Here is a 26,847-nt window from a genome sequence, read left to right on the forward strand (position 1 = left end):
ATCATTTGAACTTTTTTTTTATTGTCCTCATTCAAGACACTGCCCCATAGAAAAAACACTGACATCTGCTTCCTTCTGAGTCACCTATGGTTACTGAGCACCTAAGGTGCTTGTATAAAATTGGTTTCAGAGATAGAACATCAAAAAAAAAATATTACATTAGTTGTGGAATCAAAACCATAAAGTCAAAAAGTCAAGATATACAGAACAAAGTGGAAGACAATGTTTTTGATTTTTGGTTTTAAGCAGCCTTAACAGTCTGGTGCTTCACATTTTAATAGCATGTCGATGTGATGGTGAAAGCATGAATTCAAGCCCTTAATTGTAGTACAAATGATAAAAAACAGCACTGATGGTGCAGGTCCTTGTCTTCAATAAATGAAATAGGTACATTTCAAATGATTGAGAAGGATTATATTCAGATTTGCAATAATATGTTACTGAATCACTTACAGTGTATACTTCAGCCAGCAAGAGAAACCTGATCAAGTCATTTAAAAGAACACAGGAAAAGACTGGTGCATTTCACTGCACATCAAACTGTCGCTAAATTGATTTTAGATGATTGTGCAATATAGTTAGTGTTTCTGCAAAATATCTATTTCATAGTGAAGCTGTCGCAACAACACTTTTTACTACGCACACTATAAAGCAGCAGTTCTTCAAGCCACAACATTGCACTGCCTCACAGTGATTGATTGTTGATTTGCATAAAAAAATAAACATTGCATAATAATAAAACAAATTACACAAAGATTGAAAATTTGTCACATTAATGGCTTTTAAATACGATCACATTTTAAAGGAAAATTCAACTCAGCTCAATTTTAGGTTTGATTACAGTTTAATTCTTATATTTGTCACTTGCTTTTGGGACAACCTGCCTACGATGTATGTTTGGTGAAATTACCCTTTAAAACGCTGCAAAAACAAACTAAATATTATAATAATATTTCAAATTGAAAAATATAATATTTAAGTGTACAGTAAAGATTCAGCGATCCTACTGTATTTGGTGCCAGCTGAAATAAAACAAATCTGAGTTTCACCACAAATACAGTATACAGTATATGAAGTACCTGGACAGTTACAGATATTTATCAGTTTCCGTGCTTCATCAATATGAAATTAACTAATGGATACTACATTAAAGTGACAAGTTTACATCAAAATACTGGAGAAAGAACTGTTTGGGAGGTTGATTTCACCACAGTGGCTAAAGGTTTAAAGTAATTAGTATGAAAGTACTAATTTAAGTGAAACTAAATACCCATATTTTAACCTTTGGTTTTCAAACCCATTTGCGTGTGAGGACACAGAATCCTCCTGTATACTACTACATTCGTCAGTAGTAGCGTCATCATTAAATGAATGAAATTAAATGCCAGTCTTATCTCCATTGGTAGCCAAACACAAACTGGCCATAAGGCAGCTACCAGCATGTTTGAAACAGGTTGATATACTTTGGTTTACATTTGTTTTTTCTTTGCTAACCATCATTATGATAGAAGTTTATTTTTGTTTTACCAGTCCAGAAGATTTTGTTCTGCTGGATTCTTTTTGCATTTTGTTGCAAACTGCTCCATAGCCTTTCAATTTTTATGGCTTACACAAAACAAATCCTCTGACGTTGTGGTCAAGAAGTCCTTCGTTGACAAGGAAGGACACGTACGCCTGCATCAGTCACCATGCCAGTGATTTTCCATTCATACTTGTGCAAGACTTGCATTCACGGTCTGGCGCTCCTACTTTATTAGTGTATTGCGTATGGAAGGATTCAGCTGCTGATTTTGGCAAAAACAACTACGATTGACAGACAGATTCTTGCCTTATCTTCTTCTTCGCTTGCATTGTGACTGCCTATTGTGCGTGAACTAATGTTGAAATGAGACACAGTAAGAAAAGCTCATTTGATTTCCAATCTCTATTATCTCCGCATTGAATGAAACTCACTCTAATTAAAGCTAAAACTTCGAATCAATTTAATGTAATATCTATTATTTTATTTCATATTCAATGCCCTGAAGCACAGAACTTGAAAAGTAAAAAGAAAAATGTAACTGTCCAAATACTGGACTAATATATAATATCTGGCACCTCTGGACAAATTAGAGGTAGAGCTACATACATGTATATCTCCCCAAGACAGGGAAAACAACGGAGTGGATAAAAACCAAAGACAGAATATCTTAGAATTTGATAAAATAGATGAAGATATAACAAATTAAAATTATTATTGGGAAAGCCATATTTAATATCTAAAAACCAAAATGGTGTGCTCTGTGTTTAAATATAATAAATACAGAAAAAGGATAAATGATTAGGAAACAAAAATTCCAGTCTGTACGGTGCTGAACCATTTACGTCTTACCATACTGAAACAAACATAGTATAGCATTCGTACATGCTCTTTTGGATGTGTTTTATGAATATGCAACCATGGATCGTTGCTTGATAAATAATAAACATGCCCACAAATACAAAATGAATGTCCGCTCATGAGTGCGTACAGTTGATCGTTCGTAGCTCTTTTGTTCACTACAAGTATGGGAGGATTTTCGTGTGTATCCTCAGTGCTTGCCACCAAATGCAGTACCTCCACTAGGTTTTAATCTGAAGACTCCAGTAGTTATGTTTAAAACATATAAAGAAGGTTAAAATAATAGCTCTAAAAGAGAGAAGAGAGGCTATGTTTGGATATATCTATATAAAAAACGAGGGAACTCTTGAAATATATGTATATACTGTGGAGTAAAAAATAAAAACTGTTGTGCATGGCATAAAGCCGTCTGTATTCTACAAAGCTACTGTATCCTGGATGTCTAGATGCTTAATAAATTATTAGCATACACATTAATAAGACATTATGTCCCATAAAAACTGCATACAGATGACCTCAAGTAGCCCTTTTGTTTTCTGTAAAAAACATCCCACGGATGAAGAACACTTCTATCTTGTGCAAGTCCTCATTAAATGTCAGTACCACCAAAGTGTTTTAAATTTTAAGACAAACACTTGATTAATTCATTGTGATTTAAGTCCTCACACAAAGAATATTAACATATTATTACTGAGCTGTACTATAGTGTGAAAGAGGATGGTTCTGTTTGTTTGGTTGTGCTGGTTCTGCTGTATCTTTGGATAATTCATTCACAGATCAGTTTCAGAGTTCTTCCTCCAGAAGAAACTGTTATTCTCAGAGTCCCGGTCTATTCGAATTTGAGGCAAACCTTTTGTGTATGAAGCTCTGTCAAGACTGAAAAAGGACACACAGAGCAATTTCAGAAATTATGTCTTGTAAACTGAAAATCATAAAGTATAGGATGCGATGAGAATGCAGCTGGTACTCACTTACTCGGCCACTGTGGGAGACTCAAAGTAGCGCTCAGCATGGCGAATGTGGGTTAGCGAAAGTCTGGGATTCATCTCCTGGGAAAACAAAGCGAAGCATTAAAAAACATACTTACACATACACTCTGAAACCTCAAATGGCCCGGCAGGAAAGAAAGGAAAATGAGGACAAGCAACACAAAGCTGCTTTTATCAAACTAATGCATTGATAGTTCAGGCTGAGCAGTTTGAGCAGCATTAAGAAAAAAGTCAGGAAAGCATATTGATCTTTAAAGATAAAGTGCAGCATGCAAGAAAACACTAGTTTGATGCTTTTAGGAGCAACTGTTAAGCTGTTCTAGCAAAGCACGTCCTGGCTAATACTCACTATCCAAAGATTTAACCCCCAACATGGGCTCCTGTTCCATCATTTCCATAGAGATTTTTATACTGGGAATATTTTCATGGTAGGGGTAGTCAGACTGTGGGAGGAGGGAGGGAGAACATTAACATTTTGTTAAGGTGAGGATCTACCTGAGGCCGTACACGACCACATGACCACACTGGACATGAAAAGGTGGTTTCCACCTTGGTATTTTTACTTTGACTGATGCTTTACTTACAAATTCATTTTCACTGTCAATGCTTCCTTTTTTATGGTGTTTCTTTTTCTTCTCATCCTCCTTCTTCTTCTTATCTTTCTCTGGGATCACGTCATCCAGGTAGCTGAGGTCGTGTTGGGAGAACACATAGTCCATTGCCTTGCGCACTGCAACCAGTGCCAAGATCTATGAGCAGAAATTGTTCTATGAGCTGTCATACTTTCCTGATATTGAGCTCTGCACATTTTTAACTCAGCTATGCAAGTCTCACCATGACAGGGAAGATGATGGCAGCCACAGTGGACTTGAGGATCCAGAGAAGGGCCAAACACAAGGCCTGGATGAAGGTGAAGAGGTGGATACGTCTCTGGGGCACATGACGCAGGTAGATCAGGTCAGGCTGGTGCTTGGCTGGCATGAGGAGCAGCTGCAGGCGGTCCATAAACTAATATAGATGAACACAGGACAGATATTTATCATTATCTGTGACGTCGACTTTTGTAATAATACGTTTATAATGTGTATTTTAGAAAATACTACTCATGTTAATTCAAAGGTTTGAGTCTTTTTTACATGTTTAGTCACAAAAGATGTGATGTAGAGTAATCTGCATCTTTGATTGACATAGAATGAGTAAAGTAATGAAACGTTTGCTGTTTACGGTTAGTGAGTAGCATTACAATGACCTTTTAAAAAAGGAAAATGAAACGTTGTCTCGCAGCCACTGAACAGGTCAGACAGACTCACCTGGACACCATTGAGTGACGCCACACCCATGTACAGGAACACACCATAGAGCACAGGCATGGGAATGAACTACATGACAAAGCACAATAAGAACAGGTCATTATCTCATGCTGGCAGAGGTTAAACAATTTCTAACATGTGATAAATTCCACAGTTGGTAAATATGTTCACTTGTGATTGTGCAGGAAGTGAAAGGGACGTCATTGCTTGGAGCAAAAATAGTCCAGTTAAGACACAGTGTGACCAGTCACTTGACTGCCAGTGGTGCAGGTTTGGCAGGTATTTGCTTCAAAGAAGTCAAAGATTCCTGCATCTACTTTGAAGGAGAAACACCACAATCTCTCAAGCTATTGGTGACAATTGCTATGTAAAAGGAAATATTTGAGTCAGAGGATTATAATGAAATAGCATAAAAAAGGGCATTTAATGCAGTATAAAAAAATATTTTTCATCTTCTTCTGTCACTAGTATACTAAATGAGACGACAGTAGAGTAGGGAAATGTGTTTTTAGCACCAGAACCACAGTATTCACAATATCCACAAGGGGGAGCACCAGGTTCACCAATCTCCCCTCTGCAAATTCACATTTCTAAGTTTTAATTGCAGGATTGGGAACCGCTGCAATTGAAGCTTAAGACCCAATAAACACGCTTATTTCACATCACATTACTTCAACCATGGGAGTTCCTAATCGGATGAATAAAAGATTTTAAATGATTTTAAATTTCAGAGCGGTGACAGGAGATTGTCCTAAAAGAGGCGGACAGTAATCCATATTTTTCATGGAAGATTGAAGAAGTTGGAGCATTACCTTGAGGATGGGGGCCATGAAGACAGAGAGTCCCGTCAGCAAGAACACGAAGATACCAGTGACCCTTTGCTCTCTGGATTTGGGAAATAGAGAACAAACAAAAGTCGCTCATGTGCATAAAAAGCAGTACATCCCTTTTCCTTTCTTTTGTAGTAAGGTGTTTCTGTATAAGATTATGTACATACATTTAAAATGAACTGAACTCTGCATTGAGTATTTGGAAATATAGGAGGAGGAAGTGATGCTTGAGTTACTTTGTACAGGTGTAGCTCTGAGTCTTGTTTGTTTAGCACACGTCATTGTTTCTTCTGTGTGCATCATCTTTTGTTGGGGATTTTACTTAGTATGATGTTCCATGGTTCAACGAGCATCTAAACTAAATAGGAACCGTGGAAAACCAATATACCCTGACATAGTGTGTCCTTCTATCTTGTTGACTCACCTGACACCCAAGAATTTGGGCTGTTCCCCGGGGGCGGACGTCTCAGTCTCCATCTTCAGAGAGTCAATGTGGGCGATGGAGATGACAGTAGCAGCCACGTACCATGGCAGGCCCATAAAAGAGCAGACTATCATCAGGATGGCCACCCAGAACAGATCCAGGTGATACCCTGCCCCTTTCTGAGACAAGAGGAAAGAGAGCAGTGGATGATTTCTATTTGCCTAACCTTTATTTTAACCAGATCTTCAAAATAACTTTTTCTTTTAGAAAAGGAACCTGAGCAAGATGACAGCAGTTTGGTTTCCAACATGACACTAAATACAATTATAGGCTAATAAAACTTGATAGCAAATCAACAGTGGCCTTGAATGTTGACTTGAGGTGGTGTACCAACCTTGAGTTTGTGCTCTTTCCTGTTCACAATAACAGCAGTGATCTGCTGGTCCATAAATATCAGAATAGTGACCAGCAGAGCGGGGAGTGCGGCTGCCAGGTACACCCACCAAGGGTTTCCTCCAAAAGGAGGAATAAACCAGCCCCTATGTGGACTCGTGGGCTGCACAAAGGTAATAAGAAGAAGAACAAGAGTGTTAAAGTGACTCAAACCACATTATATGGAAACACTTGACTGGCACATTTCATTATTACAAGCACACTGCTCAGATCTCTTAAACACGAACAAATCCTCAAACAGAACAGAACCAATACAGAATTTGAAGCGTTTTCTTCATTATACTTGACAGAGCCTGAACTGACCGGTGCCTGACATGACAGAAATCTGTGAATCAAGACTCTGTGGTCAAACAAAGCTGGCTCTGTGCTTGAAACATTAAGATCGTCTGTGTTCTCACATCCCCTATAATCAAGTTATTTGATGCAGGTACCCATTCCTTTACACCCCATCATTCACTTCCTCTTAACATCAGCTGTGTAACATTTGAGCTTAGCAATCTCTCAGAATGGCCGTGTCTTAGTTTCAGGTAATATGTATCACTTACCAGGCAAAGTACAAAGAAAGCATTATAAAAGGATTTTAAAGAATTACAGAGGCTTTCTAGCAGAAACACGGATCATTATCAGTGTAATCTGAAGAACCTGCACTTGGCTAGTCATCGTCACGCTGCTACAATTCCCTGCAAACATTTTGTGCATGTGCATCAGTTTATTACGATGATATCTTCCATGCATGGTTTATACCTTGAATTCACTTGGCACTATGAGCTTTGGGGTCTCCACACCGACAAAGGCGTCCACGCCGCAGAAGAGAAGAATAGTCAAGATGATGGCAAAGTCACTGATGAGCTTCCTCACCTGTGAGGAAATAAAGAGTTTGACATTGTTTTTTAGCTTGTGGCAGTGGAAAGTCTTGGATGTAGGCTACTGACATCTTACAGTGTTTGCATATAAACACCAGCAGATATTACGTTGCTGACTGTGTGCAAGTGCAGTGCGTGCAATTATATAATGCACTGTATGTAAATACAGTTGTTCAGCACTTTGTGTCTAGTAACTGTCAACAGGTTTTAAACAAGGCCACAGGCTGACAGGCAAACAAATAGTTTGCAAGAATGGGAAGGGATAACCATGTGAATGGTAAATAGTCCCACCCTCTGGATTAAATATAGCTTAAATCTTATTATTATTGCAGGTGATCTCTTAGCTTACATCTCACATCATCACCAAGTCAGATCTTTCATTTGTCCATTAGTCCGATACATGAGAAACTACCTGTTAAACTAGAATCAGTTTTAGCTGTAGTGTGCATTTAGAGCCAATTGTCATTAGCTTTGAACACTAACATGCTGAAATAAAACCTACCTGTTTAACATGGCTTTGATATTTTAACACTGCAATTATCTGATATGGTCACTGAACTGTTTCATGCCATTTACTGTTCACTGTGGGGTCAGAGCTGTGCTACACATTCATCAATAAGTGCCAACACTCACGGTGGTGGGGAAAAAGCGGCTCGTCTTGAACTTCTTTAGACACATGGAGCAGGTGTAGGTACCAAAGAACAAAATGAAGGACATCAGGGTGATGTCAGGCACATAGTCACAGGCCTCTCCGACCAGACGCCCTCCATACTTCAGACACTGCTGCCTGGTCAGGGATGCCCAGGTGGCATTCATTGGCTGGACAAAGAATTTCTTTTATTATTTGACCAATTAAACACATTCATTTAACACTTTAAATCCTACAGCACTAGAATTTATTCAAACATACCAAATCAGTACTGTTTGTCCAGGCGGATAAATCAAGGAGCTCTGATGAGTTGCCTATAGGGGAGAAATAACATAACCACTAAAATCCGAATGCTTCCATTGCAGACTCTCACTTAACATTTTGATTTATCTGTGAACATCTCTTTCCCCAAACAATCTTGCCAAGTCACTTGTGACACAGAAACTGATAGGGCTGTTGAGAAAGTAAACAGTGGTATCTGCAGGCCAACGTGTACTAGCATCATTTGTTATCGCCACTGTAAACAGCCATAATGCATTGAAGGCTTTGTTTAACACACAAGTGTAATATACTAACAACACCAAAACCAAATAGCACCGTTCAGCTTTCACTATCTGGTATCATGGTGATACAGAGATTCTGACGGCGCCCCAATACAATCAACAACAAAGAAGTTTCAAGGTTGCACTGGTGATATCGCACACTGCCTGTGTTACTGGATATAATAATATAGTCAATTTGTCCTGCACCAAAGCAAAGACCACGCACCAGGCATGCACCGGCAGTCGTACTGAGTGATGAGGTTGGGATCGAAGTCAGAGTTGATCAGGTTGTGGTGGCCCAGCTTTATCATCTTTTTGAAAGCGTCATAGATGAAAATGAAGCTGATCAGTGCAGAGAATCCTTCTTCGGTGAAGCGCGTGAAGTACTGCACTAGGAAGCTGGCATCTGTGGCGACCAGCACCAGACAGAGAAAAGCCGACCACAGGCCGATCCACAGCCGGAACTCAAGGTAGTCGAGGTCATTATCTCTGAGGAGACAACAGTGGGAGCAGCGGTTAGCTTGCACGGATTCCCTTCACCTCTATAATCTATTTTCCAGCATGTAAACAGCATTCAGTGTAACTGTAGTTATGCTGTGTAGCACTTGGTGAAAAGTATTATATTGATTGTGAGAGTTTCCATTAGACTATAGACAGACTAGCAGCTGGTACTGACTCAGCAGATGCTGACTAGAGGCATGGAAACATTTGGAGGACACAGACAACACAACATTCTTCACTCGCTTTTCTTTTTACACGGTGAGTGAATTATTGATCATGAAACATAAGCAGCATGGTATTTGGTAATGGTAGAGGACTCAGAGAGGAAGGGAAGAGAGTACAGTGGAAGGAGGAAGTCAGGGATGTTTAATCTGCATAATATGGGCAAAATAATATAATATTAAAAGTAGTAAAAGTTAATATGTACTCAAAAATGTTATGTATTATTAATATTGTACAGATTGGTCTTTGTTAATGCAGCTTATTACAATTTGTCCTGCATTTGTATTTATTAGTGAATGAATGAGTTTGGTCAGTAACTACTCACTTGCTGAAGTTGAAGAGAAGTCTTTCAAAAACCAGCACGGGGCCCGTGCTGCTCAGAATAGTCAGGGGCTGACCAGCCAGCAGACAGAACACTGCTCCAGTCAGTGCAGTGCCCAAGAAACTTTCCAACACTCCCTGTAACACAGTGCACACACAAACTTCACACATGCAACTCGTGCAGTATGTTAGGCCTTAAAAAAAACATACAGAAGTGATAAACACATATGAAGTTATTCAGAAAGACATTATTCGGCTTTCCTTCATCACCTCATACTTTCACTATTTTCCTCCAACATCAGTGGCATAGTTCTGCTTCTTACACACCACACAGTACAGTGCTATAGTTCTGGTTCATCAAGACAGGCCTGTTAGATTTCCAGTCATGTCAGTTGTTCTTATTCCATATTTTACAACCATAATAATATTTAAAAGCAGCAGCAGGTAGAAGAGTATTAGACACAGCTAGGCTGTAAGTTTGACATCGACACAGAGGAAGGTGAAGTGAGGGCAGGGATTCCCTCTGCTGTGCTCAAAGTGGAAAAAGGCAGTGATGCAGTCCTGAGGATCACTGGTGGTGGTGGTGGGGGGAGGGAGAGGTCACCAGAAATGCAGCCATGACGAGGCTACAGTGGCTGAGTAATCTGGATCTGTGGTTATTTACAGCCTGGACAAATCCCTGAGGCCGGTGCTCTGCAGGTCTCCTCGCATACAGCTCTTTGTCGGGCGAAAGGCCAAAGTAAGTACCTTAGTGACTGCACAATCGTATGAGAGCCTGGTATGGGCCTGCACCAGGTACATGTATGCATGCATGTATGTGTGCATACACACTTAAAATCATGGCAGCTTTTTCACCCTGATTAGCTGATTGTGTTTTTGCTTTTTTTCCCTATAACGCTGTTTCTCGACTCTCAGTTCATCACTGCAGAAGTGAGAATACAGCTGACTGACTGCAGCAGGGGGTCACTTTGCATAGACATGGACATATGATTACAGCAAAGTTGGTTATGTTTGTGTCACTTTGCATTATATCAGGAAGTGGGAGCTGCCTGAGCAAGTGCACATCTGAAAGGCACATTACATTTGGCTAAATGGCAGAAGTCGAGCCATTATGCAAGTCCTGCTTAAATACAATGTCGATATATTTTGACTCTCTCAATCACGTTTACCTGCATGTTGTCTGTAGCATCTCCAAGTAAACCTCCAAAAGTGATTGCATTGGTTACTGTGCCCAGGTAGATGAACAAGATGGCTGACAGAGATTGGATATGTAGTGCATCACAGAAATCACTGGCGAAAAATGGCAGCTTGCGTTTCACATCAAGGATAAGTCCACCGCAAAACCTTAAAGACCGAACCAAGTTAGTAAAGGCAATGATATCATCACATGGCTTATTACAGGCATAATGACTCAGTGTGGGTAATGCAGGTAGGAATGTGCAAAAAAAGGTCACTTTGTCAAAACATTTAGCAAAGAAACACTTTCAGAAAAAAGGAAACCAAAATATTTCACAATAGAAAAATGTTTTCATTGTTCTCTGTATGCGGAACATTTCCTTAATGGAAACTTGATGATTAAATAGACAAAGACTACTGTGTTCTAAGTTATATTTTCTCTCTACAGTAAGTTTCCAACAAACACGCATTCAGAACTATTTACAGAATGACACGGTAGTCACCTCATTTTTTTAATAAATGAAAATGTCACATTGATAAAAGCCAATTTCTCTGATAATGATTTTTTCAATCCATCCATAATAAATTCATTTTAAAAAGTGAAATCTTAATTACTTTTTGGTGCGCTGAAGTTCCTCTCCAACCTCATGTCCTCCTCCTCCTCCATGTCCCACATCATGAGGAGTGTCACCATTCATCTGAGGTGCCTCTCCCCCGGCGTACATGTTCTTCCTTTAAACAGAACACAAACATGACTACGTTAACCAAACCAATCACTTGGTGCACACAGAGAAACTAACATAAAAGCTATTGTTGTTATTAAAAAGAGACTTTGTGTTTGTCAAAAAAAGAAATATTTCCAATATTATACATGCAACAGTACTGTCCTGTCCAGTACATAATACAGTTACAGTATCAACCTTTTATATTCAGTTTTTCTTTCCTTATGTTGCACTTTAGCAACTTTAAAAGGAATAAATGTTCTGGGACTGAGCATATGTAGCCAAACTTTCAGTTTTCAGTAATTTTATCACTCTTCTTCAGTTGTAGCAGACACACCAATATTAGGCAGTTCTGCCTTAAGAAGAAGGAAAATTTGGAGATGTGGGTGGGACTTTCATGCTCTTTGTTAAATATGTGTTTGCACATGTGACACTCCGGATATATTTATAATAGATTAATGAACAGTGACTTCATTCATTTGGATTAAGCCATGTGGATCAGCCAAACCTTTTGTCGGAGGAGGGCAGAGACTTGGGTGGCTCTATCCTGATGTCAGGGTCCCACTCGCCAGGAGGCAGGACGATGACCTCATCGAGAAACTCCTCGATACCAGCCAGCAGGTCCTGTCTGTCCTTCGCTTTGTAGGCGATATCGTGGAATACCTGCCAATAAACAAACATAACCAGCCTATTTACAATCAATAATAAAACATGCACAGTATCTATCCACAGCTACAGTGACTCACTGGAGAACACCACCCACTTACTTTTGATTGCCGGGACACAAAGTTCTGCATATTGAATAAAATGCAAATCACAATGGCCAACCCCACCAGTACTACACTGACTAAAACCAACAATTTTTAAAACCCTTTGACAATATACTCAATGAGTCATTAACACCATGTACTGTTTACCCGGATCACTGGAACAGGCAGGTAGAGAAATACTGGGAAGCTCAGGGGTGATGAGTCAAAAACACAAACATTCAATAAGCCTGTGACACAACTGTCACAAGAGCCCTGAAAGGGTAAAGTTTAACTCGAGGAAATCCTGCAAAACACACTCCCTATCCCCCCGTGTTGACATACGAGATACACTGGGAAGAATTTCAGCCTGTGGGAATTTGTAGGCCAGGTGCTGTCAGTGGTAAGTACTGTCTGTTAACATTCCTGACAGGACAGAGAAGTCAAGTCAGGAAAAGGCACAAAGCAGAGACAGAAAGCAGACAGCACTGAAAATGATACATGATGTAAAATCCTCCAAATGAAGCGAAAGGTAAAAACAAGTATTGCATTGTTTGAATGCATTTCTTCATTCTGCATAAGCCAAAACAAATTTGTCTTCCACACCTTTAACACACAGCTTAACGTTTAAGCTACAGGTCGGTTACTAACAACAGCCCAGCCAGAGCAACTGCTGTGGTGATTAATACAGCAATAGCTTCAAAAGTTAAATTTGGCAAGAGGACAACCACTGAAGGCCTCACAAACTGAGTGCAACAGGACTTTATAACGACTGAGACAAATGAGGAAAAGAGGAGAGTTATCAGTACTGATTATGCCCCATCTGGGCATCATTTAGTAGAGGCAGCCAAGACTGAAAGAACACAAAGTGATGTGTAATTTATTGAATTAGGATTCATCATTTATGGGATAGCAACTTCTAAAAAAAATGCCCATTATCTCAGATTCACATCCAATCCAGGCCTAATTAGTCCAATCAGAGCTCAAAGAGGATGAACTCTATTGCATTAGAGCACCAAGAATCAATTAAGGGTTCTGTCAGTCCTATATATACAGTTCAATACAAAACCCATTAAACAAACAACTTCTGTATTGATGGAAAACGTGCATTTCTCATCCAAGCAGCCCCTCACCACTCCTGTAGTGGCAGACGAAGTTCATCTGAATGATATCATATTTAACAAACAGTGGAAAATACGTGAACTATTTACAATTTCCTGTTTTGTTTTTGTTTTTTAGTATAAAGGATCCACCCAATAGAGATGCTCTGGAATAACCTGAAGGTGGTTCAACCAGTTATTAAAATAACTGAAGTAAAATTCCAGTTACTTTTCCCACTCTCACTCTGTATGTTTATTGTCTGTCATCAATACACTGTTTTATCAGTTTAGAAATATAGTGTTTGTTGATATTTGTAACTTTGGCGAAATCAGATCACATTTCATCACCTATTAATGCACGATTCCAGGAAATTTCAAATAGTTTACCTACTGTTTCTTGCTACTGTAGTGATGACATACCTCATCTGACATCAGCGTGGCAATGGCTCTTCCAATCTCATGGTAGGACTTCGCTTTACCTTTAGGGCCCAGCAACACAAAGAGGAATCTAAGTAACAAGAAGAAAACGACATGTTAGGCAACATTTACTCTACGAATCTGATTAAAGACATCAGCAAAATCTGCCCATAGTTCGTATTTTTCAGTTGCTGATGCAGTGAATGTGTGTGCGCGCTACCTTGTGGGCACAGGAACCTCTGTGAGAGCCCCAAGCATGACAGCCTGCTGCAAACGAACAAACGCCACAAGGGGAGTTTCCAGAAAATCGACCTCCCCAACTAGTACATTTGATGCCTCTGCATCACGGGGCAGTTTCTTCATGAATTTGTTCTTCAGCTGTTCAGACACAGAGTGCAGGGAAGGAAGGAGCAAAATAAGTCTAATAATCTCAGTGAACAGAAATGTGAAGCAGCATTTTAACAAGGAATGCAACGTATTTATTACAAGATGCCAAAGTAAGAAGCGAGATAGGCACACACAAACTCTTGCTCCTTATATATGATGATAACCATGACATTTTGAATAAATGTAATCATTAAAATGTGACTGTGCCTGTGTAGAGACTGATACTGTGTTTTTATTACTGTCACGATTAAACATGTAACAACAAGTGGTGTCCTCCCTTTCCTAGAATTACGTGCTCAACAGCAGTGTGATAGTCATCAACAGCTTTACACTAAATTGGCATGCTGAGTGCACTGTGGGCATTTTGGATCCAGCCTACTGTATGATATAGGTGTGGATGAAAGGAAAAAAAACTCTAAGGCCTTGGTGTTATGTCAAAGGCCACATCATTTTGACAAATCTACAGGACCATTAACTGTAGCTGGAGCGTAATTCCAGTTGTTAGAGTTTAACTGCTGGGATCTGGGATCCTTCACCTAAGTGTGGCGTATCTCTACATGGTGCCATACATCTGTATGTGTGGTGTATATCTATACTGCAAAGCCAGTTTACTCAATCATGAGTAATGCCAGGGAGAGAAACTGCACATGTAAATGACAGAAACTCACACGACAAAGAAGGGACAGTGAGCTTTTGTTGCACAGAGCTGTCAGAGGGCCAGGGCTTTTATCTGCCCGTGTGCGAGTCTCACAAGCTCACGTATACACACAACCCAACACATGACTCTTCATAATGCTGCTTTGTGTCCAGAGAACAGAGAGGTTGCGCAATACAGTGTCATTTCTATGCAAAAACACAGAGAGACACAAACATATTACCTGATCCTTCTCTGGTTTGTCAGAGAAGTCACTCAGGCTGTTGGAGGTGAGGTTTCGATGGGTGGTAGTTGGGCTACCTGCAGAAAGGTGAGACACTGTCACGATCCAAAGACCGGTTAAACTACAGGGCTGCAAATGAGACATTTTTGGCAGAGGACAGATGAGTTCCAGAAAAGAAAGGTACCAGGAAAGAACACGAAGGGTGCCAAAAACATCAGGACCTGGCTAAATGTGGCGCGGATTAAGCTTTAGGACTAATGACAGATGGTCATTCATTCAGGCTCTGCAGAGAGAAAAGAGCTGGGATACATCGCCGTCTTAGGTCTGCTGCTTATATGCGTCAGCAGAAACAGGCTTAGGCAGCTATTGGCAAATGAGCTAGAATGTAAACTTCAGAACTCGGTTTGATACGGCCCATTTATTCATCCACTGTTCTTGACACTGTTGGAGAACAGTCTGTAACATATGAGCTTTCTGTTGCAAAAATAAATATTTAGTTAGCAATAAGAGTGAAGCTATTTTAACTTCCCTCAGTTTGTAACGCTGAATAAATATATATTCAGCTTTTTAACACATTTTATAAATCTCCATGTGTGCTCATCTTACATGAGGGAACGTTTGGACTATGCTGCTTCAAGTGGGAGGACTGTAACCTCACTTACAGAGGTATCCCATGCTGGAGCTCCGCATGACCTCACATGGTTCCTCTGAGTCTTGAGGGGTTAAACAAGGCACAGGGTGCTCAAGGGGGTTACGTGCTATAACGGAAGTCGGCAGGAAGTCAGAGGCAGCGTAGAACCAAAGAGAAGGAAAAGGGGAGAGAGAAAGAAAAGGAGGAAAACATATTAGAAAAGAAAAGTGAAGAAAAGACAGTAAGTTGGAATTTAATTAAAAAATAATAGTGAAAAAGAAATCAGACGACAAAGAGAATAAAAATCAAATAGTTTGGTTAAAAAAAATAGATAAATTACCATTCTCTTGGTTGGAAAACAGCCAACTCGCACTAGAAACACTCTTCCCAATGTCTGCAAGAGAGCGCAAGTTGGACTTCTTGGTCTGGTGGCGATGTTTCCGCAGCAGCGTGTACATGACCTTCTCCTTCAGCTCCGCCTTCAACTGACCAGCCTCAATCTGGCTGTCGGTGATCACCTCTGGTATCGGGACAGATTGCATGTCAAGACCGGGTCATCGTTAGGTTTTTCTAAACTGCCAGGAGCGTGCAGGTATTCTGGGTATGGTCGGCCCCACTTACCGACAACCTGTGGCAGCGTGGACGCCTCCAGGTCCAGCATTATTGTGCCCTTCTCGATGCATGCTTTCAGTTCCATTAAGCTGTGTAAGGACAGCGTGGCCACATGAGGCTTACTCCAGCGTTCTCCACCCTTCTCCACCTTCTCCTCAAACTTGATCCATCTAAACAGAGAACAACGAGAAGAAAAACACATCAGCAGAATAAGTGTTGAGATGGATCATGTTCAGGTTCATGACAGCAAGTATCAGAATATAACCTCCATACAGTAAAAGTGATTTTACATGTTTATGACAACAAACCAAAGCATAAAAGTGGGTTCCAATTTCTTTACAAAACAACGTGACTGTGTTTTAATATGGACACAGTTCACAGGGCAGGAATAGGGGACGCACAGCAGCATAGACATAAAAAGGAAATCACTACACTTAAGAAAATACATGTTATGAGGGCATCATTAGTCCGTAACTTTCAGACCACAAATGGCTCAATCTGAGAGACGGGACTAACACAACATTACTTTGAAGGACATGGACCCTTTTTTTTTTTTTAAACAACAATGCTTCACATGCCACCATTACAAAGAGCCATTCTCCTGAGGCCTGAGGATGGGGTTTCCTATGGGGATAGAGTATCCCTCTGGCTATGCTCCAGACGCCTGTGACCAGCCATCTTACTGGGAGAGGAGCCTGGCTATGGACACAATTTTGACCTCAAGGAGTTCATATGGATTACCTTTTTGTACACCTAGTTTTCCCTTCTCCAAAAGATATAGCAAAAGGTATTTGGGGGAGGAAATGCAGTGTGACTTTTACTGCATGTAAAAGTCACACTGAACATATTGAAAGTGCTCCACAGTTCACTGTAACATTAAGTCTTGTTCCGACCATGTGGGAGTTTTCTGCCTTTTCCTGGTCTCACAAAGCAGGTACTATTGATGTCTAACTGATAAGAGTAGACTGGGAGTTCACTGGAGCACTGCCTACTTCCCTACACAATCATTCCCAGTGACTGTGTTCCGCCGGCTGCACGAGGATTGTGAAGCAGGAAGTTTTTGACCACGCAGCTCTTTGCTGCTTTACTGTTAAGGAGTGGGTTGACAGACATTCACTTCAGATGCTCACCTGGCTGTCTCCTTCCACTCCATCTCCTGCCCGTCCACTTCCAGTAGCTCATCTAGCTCGGTGAAGAGTTGAGGAGGTGGGGGGCCATCATCCTCTTCTCCCAGGATAAACCTGATCCTCTCAGCTGGAGAAACTGTGGGAAGAAAGACACAAGTTAGGGACAAACCAATCAATCCTGTCTGACTTTATCTGATGCTAAAGTCTACTTCCTGTTCCAAAGCTGGCATAAAAATATAGTTGACTGCTGTGAAAGTTGCATGAATGAACCTATGATAAGAAATGGTTGCAGATCTTATGCAACAGTTTAGCAGTTGCCAAAGTCACCAATCATTATCATGTTAACACTCAGTTATTACCTGACCGCTTAGACACATCTGTCAAACAAAATAGGTAAACACAAGGTGTTTTCCCAAATCAAACTCATGTTCATTGTTTGTTCACCTTCATTGAATTGTTACATACAACGTTCAGACGTTCAATCAAATTAGTCCAGTAGCTGGAAGATTTCTTGAGTGTTAACATGTTTGTTTTGGCCACTCTCCTTTTTCAACATAGGCGAACACAGCTTCTCTCTCTATAGTTTGACATATGTGTCGGCCAGTTTGAACCAAAGACAACAGCAGCACGAGCTGGAAGAAAAAACAACACATCCTCATCTTGGTGTAACTTTTACTTCCTACTTCCCTCTGAGAAAGGTGTTGAATCATCAGACTGATTCAACTACCTGTAATTATTTTATTATATGTTGAACTTGAATATGTGTTACCCATTGTGAGAAAAACTACTTAAACTTGTTAACACTTCTAGGAATGTTGTGCAACTGTGATGCGATGGGAAAGTGAAGCTTAAGTGGTAAGGCTATTTATGCAGCTTTCTCTCGATGCACTTTACCAGTCAGGTTTCTACCTCAGCAGCACCTGTAACCTTTTAAATTCTGGCACGGCACACGCAGGCTTAATTTAGGATGGTTGTTTTTAAAATAGAACAGGTGGAACTGTTCTACCGTAGCGAGAAACATCTAACAAGCGTTAAGCTACAAGAACATCGAGATCACCGTCTTAGAATCTGCTTTACTTGGCACTTGGGTGTCACCCCATTTTAAGCATTAGTATAATTGTGCATTTGTGCACACACACACACACACACACACACACACACACACACACGAGTGTACATCACACACCACAAGAGATCTTCCAGTATTCGTCATGACCACAGCATCTTTCTGCCATCCATTCTGTGGCTGACAGAAATGCAGAGCCTGCCTTTCAACGCGACATTTATTAATGCCACATGGTGTACACAACACAATTCACCTCTTAAGACTGAAAAAGGGTCTAATCAATGAAAACCAAGCATTTGTTGTGGTTACACACAACCTTTAAGTGGACAGGATTATGGGGATTTAGATAAAAGGCAAAACAGCAGGATCTCCAACAAGTGCCGTGCCCTGTCTACTTGTGCGTTTCGGCTTTGATTTGAGCTCGTTTTCTTCTGTCAGGAGTTTGAATGCTGCACACATCAAATCTCAATCATTTTAAATGTATATGTAGGTTTGGGTGCTTTATTCATGCACACACTTTCCACTGCACAACTAGGGACACATGCCAATCCAGATCCCATAATGCACTTCAATTATTCATACTGTGCTAATGGTGGAAACGGATAAGTTGACAGGGACAGTAGAAGAGAACAAGGCAAGCTGGGAAGAGGCAACATGCACTTTTATTGAATTAAAGAACAAAAATGTAATGTGACAATCGTTAGTGGAGTCAGTGAAGTGCTTCACTGGAGAACACAGTTTATCCAAACAGAGCCTTGCTTCATCATAAAGTAGCATCTGCCCTCGGTTTCAACCTTATAAGACTGTTTACAAGCCAGATCTTTTACAGAGATACAGTGGATGAGGCATGAGTACAGGTTTCTCTGTGTGTGTTAGGAAATTTCTGTGAGTCTCCTTAAAAAGCCACAAGTTTTGGCAAGTACCAGTCTCACCACTGGACGACCCTGAGTCTGATATCAGTTCTATGGATGAACAACCAGCGCTGGTCGCCTTTACACTGATGCCATGTTCAAGTCCACATTTAAAACACAACTGTGTCCCCTGAGTTTGACTTAAGTGCTACAGACATAATACACAGTTTTCATTTCCACTGTTGTAGCTTTATGACACTGATAACGCTTATCTGAGAAGTGAATATTCCTTATCAAAATCAACTTAGACTTAATCTAATCACCTTTTAAAGACGCCTGTATTTTCCTTCATTCCCTATGTAGGAGAAGTGTAACTACTGGAAGGGGCTGGACTTCTTTAAAAAGACCCACTACAATCCTGTTTTCCTTTTACACAAGTGTTTACCTACACGCTGTGGTCCTGTAACCAAACTGCTGCATGACTCATGCAGTAATCAGATCCAGGCAGAGATTAATATGACTCTTATCATATCGTAGCACCTCTATGTGACACAGGTGCAACAAAGAAGGATTACAGCATCCAAGAAACGAGCAGCGTGAGGGTATTACTCAAGTGCTTGTCTGCTGTGTTGAGTCTCAACTGATGCCTTGATTTAAAGCTGGCATGATCAGAAAAAGATGTGATCATAGGGGGTAAGAGATCCATGGTGCTGAGGATGAAACAGCTGTAATTGATTCTGATAAATCCTTCTTCCATTACTGCCACAATAACCCTGTTTTAATGGCACCCTGACCAACTGAAACATAGAAGCTATAAGACATCCACAGTGTCTCTACCTGTAGAACTTTACTCTAACTCAGGTCCTCAAAGTTTGTTCACATAGGCACTAATTTCATTTCTGAAAAATTTATTCACTGCAGCCTTCAGCACATGTGATTCAAGCCTCTCTTTCAAATACCACCGGAATAACCTGTTCAGCAATATTGTACAATTCTTAATTTGCTTACGTTTATCTTAATCACAGTAGCCTTCAGGTATGTGACGCGTCTGTCATTGTTCACACAAGCCCTGGACGGGGGAAGCACATGCCTGCCTTTCCTCCTGCTCTTTCCCATCCTCAGCCCACTGTGATACCTTAATGGTTACCTCCACCAGCAGTAAAGTGGTGCATAAATACCTTCCTGTTGTGCCTGTTTCCAGGCTATGCCATTTTAAGCTGAATTCCAGTATTGTGGTAATTGTATGTCTTAGCAATAGTTTTTAACCCAACTGTAAATTTTGATGCTCTTAAAAAAATCCCCTTCTAACGATGGTGGTCCAGAGCCTTCATGAGGATTTAAGAGATTCACTGTAGAGATCTCCACACAGTGCAATGGCTCCTTTACTGTAAACTAAAAACCACAATGTTGTCTGTGTGTTACCAGGTTAAGCAAACACCTAAAGTTGACCTACCTATACACTGTATATTAAGTTTTCTCCATGCAGCTCTAGAAAACCATTATGGTAAATGATTATAGTTTAAATGTGTCCCACTTGTAGTTAGTTGTTACTTAGTCCTCATCTACCTTTTGTGACATCTTGCTCCTTCTGCTTCGCTGCTTCTTACCTTCCATCTGTCTAATTTTCACCTTCTGAGAGTACTTTTTCACAAATCCCACTGAGTACTGTGTTAATCGTCAGAGTGACAGATAATACCCCCCTTTGTATTTAGTTCATACAATCCAGCCAATCCAGTGTCATTTAAGGATTAGGATTCAGCATGTTCCCATCCCCTCACTCCATTTAATTCTGTTGAGTGTAGGTTTCTGCAGGGTGTGTTTTTTTTTTTGTTTGTTTGTTTGTTTGTTTTGCTTTGTTTCGGGCCTTCTTGGCTGCCACCACCCAGCCCTCCCCATGTTCAATGACTACCTCCTTAACTACAGAGGCACCGATATCCTGTAGCTATGATTTGCAGGGCCCTGCTGGATTTCACCCAGTGGACTTAACCAACTGAAGAGATGTTTATCCATTACTAATGACCTTCCCATAAGTTGCGTGTTCTGCACGCAGCCTGCCTTCAGTGAACAGTTAGTTTCATCAAAACTCACTGAGAGGTTTCAGGATGTTTGCACTGGAGTCATCTGCGTTCTCCCCATCAGACTTGTGTCCTTCTGTGTTCAGTTCGGCTCGCTCCCGCTTCTCCTTGTGGCCAGACTTGCGTCTGTGGCGTCTCCTCCGGTGGTAGCTCTTGGGAACATGCACACCAATGTACACAGTGTGGTGACCTGCCACAAAACAATACAGGGAACGCAGGTCAGATTACACTCATGGTTAAAAGGAATTCACATTAACCCTGGACCACAGTAATCCGTATCAGCACTGGCAGAACAAACAGTGGGGGGCTGGTTGATGTGCGGTGCAGCATGAAATGTTTCCTTATTACAAGGTTTCTTTGACTCAGCCATCTTTTTTGTTTTCTTTGGGTTGTTCTAATGTTGAAACTTCTCAGTGGAAACTGTTGGTTTGTTGCTTATCAGCCAATCAGGAAGAGATACACTACACACTGATTAAGTCACACTGTGAAATTAAATAAGTGCCAACTACTTCCTACACACCAGCGCACACAGGAAATGACTTAATGTCTCCGGGAAGTCATTAGAGACGCATACAGAGAGAACGGCCTCTCTCAGATAGTGTGACTGACTGCACAAAGTAGCTTTGAATCTACCATATATTTTTTCGTTTACCAATGCATTCCATAAACATGTCTTGTGGGTTTTAATGGCATCTTTCACATCTCACTGTGGTCGGTCTTGCTTCCTTGTAGAAACCCAAGTACACCTGAGACACACACTCAATGTAAGGTCCCATTCAGGGCAACAAAAGGGGCTTGTATCTACTACTGAATACACGCAAACAACATGAACATGATGCCAAAAACTCTGGCATTGTTCTCTTTGTGTGAACCCTTAAGTGTTGGTTTGTGAAATATGTGAATGTCTCAGTAAATCCATGTGGGCGTCTCTAGATGAATTCTTTTGTGGCTTTTGCACTGGACGGGATTAGAACGCAAGACAAAACATCTTCCCGTGCAGAAATGGTAGATTCACTGGCATTCAGTGACATAGGTGACACAGGTAGATGAAACACAGAAATGCAATATGCGTATCAGTCCACTCTCAGCTTCAGGGTTGTGAATTAAAGGCCTGGGTCAATGGGGAGAAGTAGATTAAAGAAAATAGTATGTGTGGAGAGATGTACAAGTTAAAGCTTCTACTAGCAATATAATGCCTCAGTATTCATCACCCATCGTACCTTCCACTTCCTCTTCGCAGACATGTTTGACAAAAGATGCTCCTCTGTCCAACACTGCTTCATCCTCCATTCTACAAGACAACAAAATAAAAATGGTTAAATGTGGATTATTACACAACATTCAATGTCATTCAGTCTCTGTCTTCACCATCTGCTCTACGACATCGTCCACATTAAATTAATAATCACTTCATCATCTTCAAATGAATTCAGATCTAAAGATATGTTACAGCAATGTAAATGCAAATTCATTTAAAATCATGATTAGCAAGCTTTAAAAGAAAAGCCGCAGCTTTTCTGTAAGATTGCTCAGATTGTAGCTCCTCCAATCAACACTTGAACTAACAGCAGATGTCTTGTTTTTATTGCAATCCTACTTTTATGTCCAGTAGAGGTTATTTCAGGCTTCCATTAACACAATCCTTGCAATGACAGCTATTCAGCAACTTCCTATTCAGCCTCTTAATGATGCTATTTTGGACATATAAACCTTTAGCTGTGGCACAACAACAACAAAAAAGACCTGTTACAGTGAGAGAAATGTTAAGACCAGTTCGTTCTGGGCTTCAGTCGTCATGAATGCCAGGAAAATGGATGCAAATTTAAGAATGTGATGGATAGCTGCATAGCAAGGCTTCAAAATCTGTTACCTTGGCAAAGATTTAAGTGCATTAGCATTTCCGATGCTATGGCAATCACCCACATAAAACAAAAATGTCACTTTTGAATCCACCTACATTCTTGCACACAGCACGAATAAATTGGAAGAAACAGCTAATTTTCCTGTGAGTGTGTTTATAAATTGTACAATACCTTTATATATACACACACACACAGACACACACAGACACGCACACTATATAATATAGTAGTATAGTGTAGTCACTGAAAACAGATGAGTAAAAGGCACAGATTATCTTATTAAGTCACTGGATTAGTGTGAACTTTTAATTTGATGCGACTACATAAGCATGTTGCAATCAACTTAAGAGTTGAATTAAAGTTCAAGTGGTTGGTTAGAAATTATTCTAACCAACCACTTGATGAAAATAGTTTTGTTGAATCCCAAACGTCAAATATTTAATTTAGGATGTTTGCCATGGAGGTCGACAAGCTCATTACAGTTTCCATTGGCCACCAAACAACCCTTAAATAAGAAGGACACAGCTCGAAAAAGGAGGGTATGGAAGAAGTGTACACAGAGTGCTAAATAAACAAAGGAAGGATACATCTTGTTCCTCCAAATTCCCACAGTAGATATGATGTGGCCTTGAGAGATAGAGGTAGAACCCTGATAGCTGGTGCATGAGATCAAACAAGTGATGAGGAGTAGCCGGGCACAGTGCCGAGTTTACACGCAATACTAATTCAGCAATTAGCCTCTGCACCCTCCTTTTGTGACCATTTGACCATTATTGCTTACAAAAAAGACCATGTGGAGAGGGTCAAAGCGATTAAGCTCTAGATTTCTGTGTATGTTCTGTTCCATCTGTACTCTGTCTTCTTTCTCTCCGGGACAAGAGAACAGAAAATACCTCCAGCTTCAGAGAGCTGCTTTGTGTACAGTCAGTCTGAACTGGCTGAGAATAAAGCCAGTGAACAACAAAGGGACACATTCAAAAGGCTCGACAATAAACAGGTGGAACTACCTTAAATCATTCATTTCTGAATTTCTGCATGTCAATGAAAGGGCCTTCAGAAAACCACTGACCACACAGGAGAGCAAAGAAAGCTCATGTTGCAGGTTTACTGCTGGCTACAAGCAGTCAATGTTAATCACTCCCTGCTGAAGCCTCTGAAAAGGATACCACTTAAGATAAACACAGCACAGGTGGTACACATACTTCAAAGATGCAGAAGTGGAATTCAGCATTCCTGGTTTGAATGGAGCAAAAAATCAAAAAGACTTTTTTTGGGCGAGGGTCAGAACGGTCACCTTCATCCATTTCGTGCTGGTGAACCATATTCTGCTTTGGTTCTTGGCTACCTCATGAGGCTGGATAAACTTGTTGGTGCGTGCAGAGCCAGGATCAGCTGCTTGGGATCAGGGATCATCCCCATCTCTTTACAGAATGACGCAGCCAATCCCACCAACCAGGTGGACCATGAGTGTAGGTGCCCCCAGTACAGTAAGTGGAACAAGCTTTTCATGTGACACTCCGCCCAAAAGCCTGGAGCCTCGAAAAGTGGCTGTAAAATACTTTTAGTCACCTCTGACAGGGAAAGAGTGGAGGCTGTGGTCAGTTTAAAATGAGACAGAATGGAAGTATTAATACCTCCTTAGAAAATTCTCAAACCACTGTAATTCAGGTGTGAGGATATAGTCACCTTTGACGCCTTACAGAGGTTAGTGAAACAGAAAGGAGAGATCAAGTCAAGTGTCAGTAATTGGTTATTTCAAGCAGCAACTAAAAATAATTTTCTTTTCTTAATCATACAAGAAAAAAAAAACATCTGAAGATTTGGCAAAATGTTAATCTGAACAATTAATTCATATTAATTGACAGAAGGCTATTTTCAAAAAGCTGCAATTAAAAAGATTTTTTTAGCTTGTGTTTATGAGCGTCAGTCTTTACTTAAAAGAGTGTGGTGATTATTAAAGTGAACTTTTATTGAGCTTTACCAAATTAAAGATAAATTCGATATGAAATCAAATCATTGCTCAAAGCATGTGATTATTTAACTGCCTTAGTTCCAAAGTGACATCCTTGAATGACATGTTTTGTCTGAGTCAAAGGTTTTCAATTTACAATGATAGAAAAGATAATGAGGAAATCCTTGCATTGGGAAAAGTGCAGCCAGTTAGTGTTTAGAGTCGTTTTCTGGAAAAAGTATTGCATTATTAGTGGCTAGTAACAGTAATTTTATTGGGTAAACAGTAAAATACATAAGAGAAAATGCATACTTTGCAGTATTATTAATATAGAACAGAGCCTTGACATTTGGAATTTCCTTTTTTATGGAGTCCAAGAGGAAGTCTTATAAGTGACTGGAAAAAACAAAAAGACAGTTCCGCACTGACTTCTACACCACAGGAATGAGGAATCACTGTGTTTTTACGGTTTCTGCCGTGTTTGTAAAGCCATGTGTTCGCTACTTGGGGTGGTCTTGGCAAAACCTGAGGCACCGTGCGTCACTACGTCCATGTTCTCAGAGGTTCAATCTGTTAAAGCCTTATATCTATAACTGTCTCACGCTGGCTGCAGATCAGAAAAATCAAGCAGCTGATAAATACAACAGCCTGCCAGTAAAGTGCATGCAGACTCGGATTTCCGTGTTTGATACTAACCGCGAAGTGTGATTTGTTGCAGCTCTTGCATTCGCGTTATTGCGCAGCGTGGACGCAAACAGCCCCGTGCGTAATGTGAACCTTTGGGGGTGTCAGCTCACAGACCACATGGTGCGGGACGAATACGCACTGCCTTATTCATAAAATTGCACCGGAGACAAGATCTCCACCACTGGCCTGCGTCGCTCTAATTGATAGTGGCAGGTTCTTGGAAAATAGATTACCGGCAGCAGTAGCCACAGCAGTGGCTTATCAGACCAAGGGTGTAACTCAAATTAATGAAAACATTTCTAAACATGATTAACAGCGTAACAGATAGGCTACTGAGATTTCATAGCTTTGGCACCAGGGTCCAACTAAACCCACATAATCCACTGTTTTACGCACAGAAAATCCATCCAATGACGCCGTGCGACACTTAGTATATGTCCAGCGTCACAGCGGCTGAATGACATTCTCTTGATGTGTACTGGCCCGGAGACTACACTAACACATGGACTGCAAGTGTGAGGCTTGCATAGCCACAACCATTTTAACAAGATGGGTTTAGCAGGAGAAGAGATCAAATACTTACTTGCTCTTTTCAGAACTCATGGTGGCTGATCAAGATGATCACTCACGCGTCCAGCTGTCGTTCCGCTCACTTCTGGCTCCTCTTGGTAGTCGGTGTTTGGAAATCTTCAACTTCTCTTTCAGTCACGCTTTCAAGTAGCTAAAAAACAGTAACAAAGAGCTGCAGCTATCTCACCGGAATGATTTCTTCGACTCTACTACAAATCAAACGTAACACGTAAACCACTATTCTCATATCGCGCTGCGCTTCGTCAGATCGTGCCTTGGTAACATCTTGGATAAATACTTTGTTTGTGGTTGGAAGCGTGTGGAGAGACTCCCTGAACGTTGCGTGTCTTTTTCCATATTTAAAGTGCCATCCCTCCTCCTGCGTGACGCCACTGGGGGGTGTGGAGGTCAGAAAGTTAGGTGGAGCACCGAACACTTTAACTTGACAAATGGTCTGTCTCTCACTTTCTCCTCTATATATCCTCGATATTGGAAAACTATCACA

The 26,847-nt window shown here is 40.6% G+C and overlaps 1 protein-coding gene across 3 annotated transcripts; it reads right to left on the reverse strand.

The window, feature by feature from the left end:
• LOC113158145 (electrogenic sodium bicarbonate cotransporter 1-like) lies at positions 1-26,694 on the reverse strand. 3 transcript variants are annotated; one of them, XM_026353861.1, is made up of 26 exons: positions 26,356-26,694; positions 22,493-22,563; positions 21,286-21,462; positions 17,284-17,416; positions 16,163-16,323; positions 15,882-16,061; positions 14,911-14,987; positions 13,866-14,023; positions 13,649-13,736; positions 11,891-12,045; positions 11,276-11,392; positions 10,654-10,828; positions 9,489-9,622; positions 8,667-8,929; positions 8,160-8,212; positions 7,883-8,068; positions 7,131-7,244; positions 6,328-6,489; positions 5,934-6,112; positions 5,492-5,564; positions 4,680-4,748; positions 4,204-4,377; positions 3,954-4,118; positions 3,719-3,812; positions 3,356-3,429; positions 1-3,256 (listed from the first exon to the last, which is right to left on the reverse strand). In XM_026353861.1, exons 1-25 carry the CDS (start codon positions 26,373-26,375, stop codon positions 3,386-3,388), a joined length of 3,222 nt encoding a protein of 1,073 aa, XP_026209646.1. In that variant the 5' UTR covers positions 26,376-26,694; the 3' UTR covers positions 1-3,256; positions 3,356-3,385. The 3 variants fall into 3 exon arrangements, with proteins under 3 accessions (XP_026209646.1, XP_026209647.1, XP_026209648.1); XM_026353862.1 differs by having other exon boundaries at positions 3,352-3,429; XM_026353863.1 differs by lacking the exon at positions 3,719-3,812.
• Between the last annotated feature and the right edge of the window lie 153 nt (positions 26,695-26,847).

The sequence above is a fragment of the Anabas testudineus genome, chromosome 12 (assembly GCF_900324465.2).
Source record: "Anabas testudineus chromosome 12, fAnaTes1.2, whole genome shotgun sequence".
NCBI classification, from domain to species: Eukaryota; Metazoa; Chordata; class Actinopteri; order Anabantiformes; family Anabantidae; genus Anabas; species Anabas testudineus.